A 10226-nucleotide genomic window follows, 5' to 3' on the forward strand; every position below is an offset into this window, starting at 1 on the left:
CCTCTCTCTGTATTGAGTCAAAGGACCCAGGAAAGGTAGGAGGCCAGGGCACGGGAGGGCTCCAGAGCTGCCTTCGCTCCCCCCCTGCTTGGAGCTCAGCCCCATGTGGGCTCAGTCTGGCTCCTGGGCTCTCTTTGGAGCCAGCCTGCTGGCACGTGTCTGTCAGGGACCTGCAGGCACCCCTGCTCCCACCCCTGCCCGTGTGCTGAGAGCATGGCCCCTCTCCCACGCAGTCCCCCGTGCATGGGGCAGCCTGGCCCTCGGCTGCGCCAGGTGCCTGAGGTAGGGCAGAAAGGACTGATCTCGCCTCTCCCTACAGCGGAGGAGCCCCAGGAGACGGATGCCCTGCGGGGCCCAGAGGACAGAGGCTCCCACCAGCTCAGGGGCTGGGCCCCCACCCGCCAGCAGCTCCACGCCCTCTCGCCCGCCCACCCCCCCCAGCCCCCGCGGCTTCTTGGCACAGGTCCCGCCAGCCCCCACCACCTGCCTTGCCTGGAGAGTGGCTGGGGGGGAGCAAGCGAATGGGGGGCATGCCCCCCTTAAGAGTGGTCCCAGCAGACCCAGCCTTTGGCAGTGGGGTGGGAGGAGAGGATTTTCGGGGTCCTGGAGAGGCGGCTGCCCCCTGGGCTCCATGGTGCAGATGTCTTTTCCAGTCCCTCTGGGTGCAGGGTCCCGTCCCCCCGGCTCTGACCCAGCTCCAGGCCCCCCCCATGTCCACTGTAACCCCCGCCCCGCTCGCAGATCATCCTGCCAGCCGTCTTTGTGTGCATGGCCCTCCTCTTCAGCCTGCTGGTACCGCCTTTCGGGGAGTACCCCCCGCTGCGCCTCGAGCCCTGGATGTACGAGCAGCAGTTCACCTTCTTCAGGTACGCTGATCAGGGCAGAGTGGGCGGCCGTCCCAGGCCAGCCCCTCGGGCGGGCATCATTCCCTATCCCTCTCTCCATCTACCCCAGCGACGATGCCCCGGGGGACCCTGACTCCACGCGTCTCCTGGGCGCCCTCCTGGCCGAGCCGGGCTTCGGGACCAAGTGCATGAAGGACGCGTCGGAGCCGTGAGTGCCCCCTCTACAACCTTGGGCGCACCGCCGTGGGGGGAGCGTGGGAGGCAGCCGCACGCAGGGTCCTGGCACCTAGAGGCATTTGCCCGTGACCCCGCCAGTCTGTATCTCCAGTGCCAGTGGGTTTTCGTGGTGGGCTCCCAGCTGGGGATCTCCCGGGGATGGAGCCGTCTGGCAGAAGGAGCCTTCTCCCTGCGGCGTTACCCCGCATTGCCCGTCTGTCCCCCTTCTCATCCATTCTCGGCCCAAGAGCCTTCCTCACCACAGCCCCAGCTGCCTGGGTCATGCTCTCCCATCTCGCCCCCTCCCCATCTCATCACCCCTGGACTGGGGGTACCCGGTCCTTGCCCCTCTTGCAACCCGGTCATCCCCCCCCCTCCCCCTAGCAAGGATCGACCAGCCCCTCCTGGCGCTGGGGCTGGGGTCTCCTCCAGAGAGCTAATGGCCGGGGGATTTCTCTTCTCTTCTCTCCTCCCGCCTGCTTGGCTCGACCCATGGGGGCAGGAGGGCGCTGTGCCCGCCAGCACTGCAAGGAGAAGGTTTCCGCACCCCCGCGGTGCCCCCAGCCCTGGCAGAGGTTTTCCGAAGCGGGAACTGGACGCCGGACGATCCCTCCCCACCCTGCAAGTGCAGCTCCCCGCAGTCCCGCAAGATGCTGCCTGAGTGCCCCGAAGCAGCTGGGGGGCTGCCCCCTCCACAGGTAACCCCCTGCCCTGGGGCAGGGATCGGGGCCGGAAGGGACAGCTGGAGCTTTGCAGCTGGAGTGTGAATGAAAGCAGCTGTGGGCTGGCTGGATCTGGACGCTGGCTTGGGGTGGCATGGGATGGACTGGGCAGCAGCCCCTCTGCTCAGCAGCGGCTGGGGGCTGTGCTCAGCTCTGCCTGGGATGATGCCGTATCCCCCCCCTGCTCCCCATCAGGTGCAGCGAGGCACCGGCGACATCCTCCAGAACCTCACGGGGAGGAACATCTCCGACTACCTGGTGAAAACCTACCCCAAGATCATCCGCCAGGGGTGAGTGAGTGCCAATGCAATCACCCTGGACTCAACCCCCAGCCAAGCCTCTGTCCAGCCTGCCCTTGGCAATTGCCAGCTTGGAGATTCCCTGGGCTCTCTGGGCAGCCTGTCCCAACGCTTGGCTGCCCTCCTAGCCGGGCATTTCCAACCTCAGTTTCTTCTGCTGCAGCTTGAGGCCATTGCTCCTGGGCTATCCTGGCCCGCAGCCCTGACTGCCCCCCGGTAGAGGAGGGGTGGTCTGGGCCCTTGGGCCAGCCCTAGCTCCCAGCAGCCGGACGCACGGACATGCACGCTCTTTTAACGTCTCCGTAATGATTCTCCTCTTGTTCCTTCCAGGCTGCGAAACAAGAAGTGGGTCAACGAGCAGAGGTAAGAAGCTGGGAGGCACCTGGTGCCTTGAGACTGGGAACCAGGACACCCGGGCTCTTATTCCTGGCTGCGGGGATGGCGGCTCGGTTTGAAGCTCGAGGGAAATCTGCAGGGGAAGGTAGCAGCACGGCACATCTCTGGGTTTAGACCCATGCTTCATTAGCATGCCCATCACCTTGGCATCCGGGTGCTCCAGTGGTCCTGTTGTGCTGCAGTGCCTAGGGGGATAGGGTGCAGATGCCCGTGGGGCCTGGCTCCACATCCATGACCCTTCCTGTGCCCCCCCAGGTATGGTGGCATCTCGCTGGGGGCCCGTAGCCTGCAGGGCCTGCCGTTAGCGGAGGAGGTGACCGACGCCGTGCGGGAGATCCGGGCGGTGCTGAATGTCACCGAGGTACGGCCGGGCGGGCAGGGGGCTGGAGCAGGGCAGGTCCCTCGTGACACTAGGTCTGATCAGGACATGCTGGAGACCCACAGCTGGGGGTCAGAGGAAGGACTCGGGCCCTGGACAAACAGGCACCTACCACAGTGCAACTTCCACTGGTTTTACACCTCCATGCCAGTTGCACTGGATCAGGGCTGGACACACACACACCTGTCCCGGGGTAGCTGCAGGCAGCTGTACCCACATCTCTCCTCCCGGACTTGGAGAGAAGCAGGAATAGCCCGGTTGCCTTTAGCACGCAGCTATCCCGGGGTGGGTGCAGACAGACAACACCGACTCCGGTATGAGTGACCCTGGGGAAGCTGTAGCCCTGGATCCTTCGGGGGCAATTCTGCTGGGCAGGGAGTTGTTCTGTCTGTCTGTTCCTCTTTACACCGGTGTAAGGATGTCTGACTGGGCCCTTAGATGTGTCCCACTCCCAATTGCTCTTTGCCCCCCCGCAGGGGAGCCCCCTGGACAGGTTGCTGGGAAACCTGAGCAACTTCATTGCCGGGCTGGACACGCACGATAATGTCAAGGTCAGTGCCGGTGCCATGCCGGGGCTCCCAGGTTGTGTTCCTAGGTCTGGGAGGGGAGCGGGATCTGGTGTGCAACTGCCGGGCATGCGGGCAGCCTGGGCTGTGCCGTGGCGGCTGCCGGGTTGGGATCGCAGAGGGCCGGCAGGAGCGTGCCCAGCCCCGAGCTCTGTGGTTGCAGGTGTGGTTCAACAACAAGGGCTGGCACGCCATGGTGTCCTTCCTCAACGTGGTGAGCAATGGGGTGCTGCGCGCCAACCTGCCCCTGGGCGCCGACCCCACGCGCTACGGCATCACGGCCATCAACCACCCCCTCAACTTCACCAAGGAGCAGCTCTCGGAGGCTGCCCTGTGAGTAGGGGAGCCAGAAAAGATGGGGTCCCAGGGTCTCTGTCTAGCTGGGGATGGGGTGGGCAGGGTCCCAGGGGTCTCTTCCCTGGTGGGAGTGAAATGGGCAGGGTCCCAGGGTCTCTGTCTAGCTGGGATGGGGAGCACGGGGTCCTGGGGGGTCTCTACCTGGCTGGGGTGGAGTGGGCACAGTCCTAGGGGTCTCTGCCAGCCTGGCCCGCTCATGGTCCTCTCCCCCGTGCCCGGCAGGATGGCGACGTCGGTGGACGTGCTGGTCTCCATCTGCGTGATGTTTGCCATGTCCTTCGTCCCCGCCAGCTTCGTCCTCTTCCTCATCGAGGAGCGAGTCAGCCAGGCCAAGCACCTGCAGTTCGTCAGTGGCATGACGCCCGGCGTCTACTGGCTGGGCAACTTCGCCTGGGACATGGTGCGGGGCTGGGGGCTGAGAAGGAGGCAGAGGAGGGTGGGGGTCCCCAGGGGCCAAGGCAGAGGGGGGTCTGGAGCTGGAGCAGGATGGAGCACAGCATCCCATGGAGGGCGGGGGTCTTTCTTGGTGGCAGCTCCGGGGAGTCGTGCTGATCACGTGCAGGGGGTGGGGGCAGGTGCTGGGGTGTGCAAACCCCGCGTACCCCGCAGCCCAGGTCCCAGCCCCTGCCTCCTCCGCAGTGTAACTACCTGGTGCCTGCCGCGCTGGTCATCCTCATCTTCCTCGGCTTCCAGCAGAAGTCCTACGTGTCCGCGGACAACCTGCCCTCCCTGGTGCTGCTGCTGCTGCTCTATGGGTGAGGGGCCCTGGCGAGGCCTCGCCCCCGGGGCACAGATTCGGGGGAGACAGGGCATCAGCACGCTTCTTGCCCTGGGTCTGGCAGGGGCAGGAGCAGGGGGTGAAGAGGACGGCAGTGCCCTGGGAGCCCTTGGGCTGGCTTCATCTCCGTGTCCTCTCCTTCCCCCAGCTGGTCCATCACACCGCTGATGTACCCGGCCTCCTTCCTCTTCAGCGTCCCCAGCACAGCCTACGTGGCCCTGACCTGCATCAACCTCTTCATCGGCATCAACGGCAGCATGGCCACCTTCGTGCTGGAGCTCTTCACCGACAAAGTGAGCCCCGGGGCAGGGCTGGGGAGGGGGCTTAAGCCTGGCTGGCTGGGCTGACCGAGGGGGGACCCCGACAGCAGACCAGTGCCCCAAGGAGGTGTCAAGCAGACGCCTTGGGGGCTCAGGGTCCCTTGTATGGGAGAGACGGAGAAGGGGAGGGACAGCGGGGCCTCTGCCCTGCTGCCGGTACCGGGGCTTTCCCTCACCCGCTGCCTGTCGTGTCCCACGGGCAGAAGCTGAACGACATCAACCGTGTCCTGAAGAAGGTCTTCCTCATCTTCCCCCACTTCTGCCTGGGCCGAGGCCTCATCGACATGGTGAAGAACCAGGCTATGGCAGACGCCTTCGAGCGCTTTGGTGAGTTGCTCTTTGGGCAAAGCCGGAGAAACCAGGCGTCTCCTGGAAATCCCGGACCCCCTCGCCGGGGGCTGCTCTGGGGCTTCGCTCTGCGCCTCCCCCCGCGCTCGAGCCCCGGCCCCTTTCCTCGTTAGGAGACAAGCGGTTCGTGTCCCCGCTCTGCTGGGACCTGGCCGGGAAGAACATGTTCGCCATGGCCCTGCAGGGCATCGTCTTCTTCCTCGTCACCCTCCTGGTGCAGCACAGGTTCTTCCTCACGCTCAGGTAGGGGCTCGCCCCTGCGCCTGTCCGTGCCCCCCGCTGCGATCACGCGTGGGGCTGGGGACCTTTTGCTGCAGAGCCTGGCGGTGCGTCTCCGTCTGTCTGTCCTCTGTGGCATGTCTGCCTGGCTGATGCTGCTTGGACAGCAGCGGGGGGTGGTAGGAAGCCGCCTCCGTGCCCCAGGAGCCGTCCCTGTCCGTGGGCATGTCACTGCCCAGCTTGAGGCTCCGGGAGCAGCATTTCCACAGCCTCCATCATAGGCGATGACTGTCCTGGGGGCAGCTGCTCTCTCGGGGCGTCTTTTCCTTGGCCGAATAGTTTGATCGTCTCCCTTTCCCCCTCGTTCTGGGCAGGCCCTTTGCCGTCAAGCTACCCGCTCTGGGGGAGGAGGATGAGGATGTGGCCAGGGAGCGGGAGAAGGTGCTGAGCGGCGCGCGGCAGGGAGACGTCCTGGTGCTGGAGAACCTGACCAAGGTGAGGCCGTGGCTGGCGGTCTCTGCCCCAGCCCATCTCTCCCTGGCTGCAAGCAGCTGTCCCTTGTGCTGTTCGTGTGACTCAGGACCCATGCCAATCTCCTCCTGCTCCAGCTTCGGGGGAAATTTGGGGGTTTCTGTACCCCAATAAGTCAAGCATTGACGTGGAAACGTGGCTTTGGGGCCATGCCCCATTCCGTTTCTTATGGGCTGAGCTCCAGGTCTCCGGGCGATGGTCCCCAGGGGCTCAGGCTCTCCCTTTCCCCCAACTCCCAGGTGTACAGGAGGAGGAAGGTGCCAGCTGTGGACCGCCTGTGCTTGGGGATCCCCCCGGGGGAGGTAAGGCAGCAGCGTGGGGCCACGGGCACCTGTAGCACCGCGGGTGATGGAGCGAGCAGTGGAGAAATCAGGGCACGAGGGCTGGGTGTCCAGGATGGGATCCAGGCTGGCTCGACCCATGGAGCCGTGCCCGGCGGGTGTCTGGAGTGGGGCATGGGGCAGTGCCCCTGCCGCGCCCCATGGGAGAAGGTGCCAGGCAGGGCACGGCTCAGGGAACAGCCTGCTTGTAACCCCATGCTTGATTCCCTGCTAGTGCTTCGGTCTCCTGGGGGTCAACGGTGCCGGGAAGACGTCCACCTTCAAAATGCTGACGGGGGACACCGAGGTGACGCTGGGGGACGCCCGGCTGAAGGGGCACAGGTGGGTGTGGGGGCTCAAGGAGGGCTGCAAGGGGGGATGAAGGGGGCAGGCTGGCATGGGGGACCCAGGCTTTGGAGGGGTGCCCTGGGGTGAGGAGAGGGCCCAGGCCTGCAGGATGTGGAGCCCCGTTCACGCTGCTCCCACGGCCCCGTCGCTGTTCCCCCGCAGCGTGCTGTGCGACATGCAGGCCATGCACCAGAGCATGGGCTACTGCCCCCAGTTCGACGCCATCAACGACCTGCTGACGGGCCGGGAGCACCTGGAGTTTTACAGCCGCCTGCGTGGGGTCCCGGAGGACGAGGCCCCCAGGGTAACGGCTCGCCCCACCCCGTCGCGGCCCGCGTGGGTTGGCGGAGCTCCCGTCCTAGCCCCGGTGCCTCTCGCCCCACAGGTGGCCCAGTGGGGCATCTCCAAGCTGGGGCTGGCGCCCTACGCGGACAGACCGGCTGGCGGGTACAGCGGGGGCAACAAGCGCAAGCTTTCCACAGCCATCGCCCTCATCGGCTGCCCGCCCGTCGTCTTCCTGGTCAGTGGCGCTGGGGGTGGAGGGGCTGCTCCATATCACCCCGGGCATCTTGGGGGAAGTGAGGGGTGATGCTTCTAATCTGCATGTGCAAATAGACAGATGAATCATTTGCACTGGCATTTGCACGTGGTTGCTTGCATACGGGAATTCCCACCCCCCCATCTTCAACCAGAGCCTGAGGGAGGTTGCAGGGCAGGGTCCATGATACATGCCCCGGGCTCCCTCGGGGCATCACCCTCCCGGCCGCGGATGACGCCTGGCCGCTCGCTCTCTGGCCCAATTGCAGGACGAGCCGACCACCGGGATGGACCCCGGAGCCCGGAGGTCCCTGTGGAACTGTGTCCTCAGCGTGATCAAGGAGGGCAGGTCCGTGGTGCTCACCTCCCACAGGTGAGGAGGATGGCGGGTATGTGGCAGTGCCCGGATGGCAGCCGGGTAGTGTGCGGTGGGGCACAGCCAAGATGACACACACCCTTGAGCTTTAAAACCTCTTGGGGTCATGCATAAACCAGCTCATCCCCTGGGTGAAGCTTGCTCCATGCCATGCCGGGTGCCAGGCAGTGCCCCGCAAGCCACCGCAGATCACCCCAGCTCTGTGGGAACTGCTGGGACTCCATCCGAGGGCCCGGTCCAGGTTCTCTGCCTCCGAAAGGAGCTGGGGGGCTGGAAGTGGGGGCTGGGGGTCCAGTTGAGGGGGGCTCACACTGTCTCTCCCTGGCGGGCAGCATGGAGGAGTGCGAAGCCCTGTGCACCCGCATGGCCATCATGGTGAACGGCCGGTTCCGGTGCCTGGGGAGCGGGCAGCACCTGAAGAACAGGTGAGTGGGAGATAGGGGTGGGGAGCAGCCCTCCAGAGACCCCCCCCAAACCCACCCGCGCCGCAGAGGCAACATGTTGGGAAGGGTCCATCAAGCCCAGCCACGAGCTGCTTGGGCAGCGCTGTCTGGCATGGGTGGGACCCAGCTCGGGGCAGTAGGGTTCAGTAGTTACTGCCCCTGGAAGCCAGTTGGCCCCTGGGTTGTGCCCTAGTCCTCCAGTGGCAAAATGCATCATTCCCTAGGCCCTAGGGGTCCCTCCGCCCCCAGGGGCTCCCCCAGAGCCCTCCTTCCCCATGCACAGAGCAGAGCACCCAGTGCCTGCGAACTCCTGTTGTTGGTGTCAGGTTCGGAGACGGCTACACCATCGTGCTGCGGGTGGGGGGCTCCAGCCCGGACCTGCAGCCCCTGGAGCAGTTCATGCAGGAGGCCTTCCCCACCATCGCCCTCCGGGAGCGGCAGTGCGGCACGCTGCAGTACCAGCTGCCCGCCCGCCGCAACTCGCTGGCCCACGTCTTCAGTACCCTGGCAGCTCAGCGCGCCCGCTACTGCCTCGAGGACTACTCCGTGTCCCAGACCACGCTCGACCAGGTGGGACCCCTTCCAGCCCAGGGAGGGTCTCCCAGCCTATGGGAGCCCATCTCACGGGATAGGGGTCAAACAGGTGCTGAGTCTGAAAGTTCAGGGGTAGCACCCTCCGCTTACCCCTTGTATGCCACCAAGGATGGCTACTTGCCGTGGAGCCCCACGAATGCCTGCGGGGAGCTCTCCACCCAGCTCTGCCTCCTCCATGCCCTCCCAGGGGGGTGACGCCTCGGCTGGATTTGGCCCCATTGCTCCGGGCACTGTACGGCCCCGGGGCGGGTCCACACTGCAGTCAGCGTGACCCAGTGGACGTGCTGCAGCTCGCTCTGCGCCGGCGGGCACCATGGAGAGGCAGCCGCAGGGGCTCATCACCCAAGGGTGTCCCCAGGAGGCCTGGCAACCTGGCACCATCTGAGGCTCCCGCCTCATTAGGGGTGCCAGCCTGTACTGCGGGCACCCCCGCGTTGGGCTGTGGAGCAAGGGACAGCCGCTCCCTGCCCCAGAGGGCTGGAGGGGGCCCCTGGGCTGCCCCCCTGTGCTGACCCGCTTGTCCTCCCCCACCAGGTGTTCCTGCATTTTGCCAAGGACCAAAGCGATGAGGACACTGCCTCGCAGGGCCCCCCTGCACCCGGCTCCGTGAGCCCCGGCCCCTGGACCCGGATCACCCGCTTCCTGCAGGACGAGCGCTACCAGGAGAGCAGGGTCTGAGCAAAGGGGACAGCCGTGCCCACCCTTGAACCTATCAATTAAACCCCCAGAGAGGGGCACAGGGCCGGTGGCTCCTTCCTGAGTCCTCCTGGGGCCAGGGGCAATACTGAACCCCTCCCAAACCCCTGGAGCAGGGGTCTTGCCTGACCCACTGGGCCCTCCAGTGCCCCCCAGACTGGCTGCCCAGTGCTTGGCCCAGGGAGCAGGCCCTGCCCTGGGAGGGTGGGGACCTGGTGGGCTTTTTTTCCGCCTTAATCAGTAAAGGTCCAGCGGGGTTGGCGTCTGCGCCTGCAACCCTGCCGGCCCGCCTGCAGCCCCAGACCAGGCTGGGGGTGTCTCTTGGCTTCGGAGACGTCCTGCAGGCACTTTTTGCTGCTGACGGTGCAGGTGGGGAAGGATCTCGCCCCAATTTGAGCACTGGGCAGAGCCGGGAGCCCTATCTGCCTTTGAGCCAGCCGCTCACACGCACAAGGACGGGGGGAGAGGGCTAGGCTGGGCCTTTCAGGGTCCTACCCCCCCACCCCATGCCACCCCCACAACGCCCTGATGTAATCTGGGGTTGGAGCTGGTTATAAAGCCCACCCCGTCCCGATCTCAGGGACCCCTTGTCCTGCAGCGGGAGCCCATCTCCATCACATTTCCAGCCAAAGGACCCCCTCCCTGCACTCCTTCGGCCTGGGACTGTCCCTGGTACAAGGGCGGCAGTTTTGGTACCAGCCTCCCGGAGCCTGAGCAGGGCTGAGCCCTCCCAAGGGCTTTGCAGAGCCCTTGACTATCCCATGCCCCGACCCCCTCAGGCCCAGCTTCCCCGGCCCCCTCCTAAGGGCTGACCGCACGCTGGAGCCTGGCCACGCTCCCCTGGGGGCACCGGGGCTGGTCCTGCTTGCAGCTCCCCATCCTCTGGTGCTGGTAAAGCAGAGACCGCTTGGACATGCTACTTTAATTAAAGATGCA

General features: G+C 65.6%; 1 protein-coding gene across 1 annotated transcript in view; it reads left to right on the plus strand.

Moving 5' to 3' along the window:
• Positions 1 to 10226, plus strand: part of ABCA7 (ATP binding cassette subfamily A member 7) — a 26871-nt gene extending 16645 nt beyond the window's left edge. The window contains 24 exon segments of the mRNA XM_025196555.1: positions 320 to 428; positions 430 to 463; positions 742 to 866; positions 955 to 1053; positions 1564 to 1759; positions 1979 to 2073; positions 2413 to 2445; positions 2734 to 2839; positions 3334 to 3408; positions 3587 to 3756; positions 4003 to 4180; positions 4420 to 4535; positions 4707 to 4851; positions 5082 to 5205; positions 5340 to 5469; positions 5820 to 5940; positions 6216 to 6278; positions 6532 to 6638; positions 6807 to 6948; positions 7030 to 7164; positions 7451 to 7554; positions 7890 to 7982; positions 8327 to 8570; positions 9129 to 10226. Coding sequence (XP_025052340.1) covers positions 320 to 428; positions 430 to 463; positions 742 to 866; positions 955 to 1053; positions 1564 to 1759; positions 1979 to 2073; positions 2413 to 2445; positions 2734 to 2839; positions 3334 to 3408; positions 3587 to 3756; positions 4003 to 4180; positions 4420 to 4535; positions 4707 to 4851; positions 5082 to 5205; positions 5340 to 5469; positions 5820 to 5940; positions 6216 to 6278; positions 6532 to 6638; positions 6807 to 6948; positions 7030 to 7164; positions 7451 to 7554; positions 7890 to 7982; positions 8327 to 8570; positions 9129 to 9272 — 2888 coding nt within the window. The 3' untranslated portion in view covers positions 9273 to 10226.

This window comes from Alligator sinensis, unplaced genomic scaffold (assembly GCF_000455745.1).
Source record: "Alligator sinensis unplaced genomic scaffold, ASM45574v1 scaffold1295_1, whole genome shotgun sequence".
In the NCBI taxonomy this organism is placed as follows: domain Eukaryota; kingdom Metazoa; phylum Chordata; order Crocodylia; family Alligatoridae; genus Alligator; species Alligator sinensis.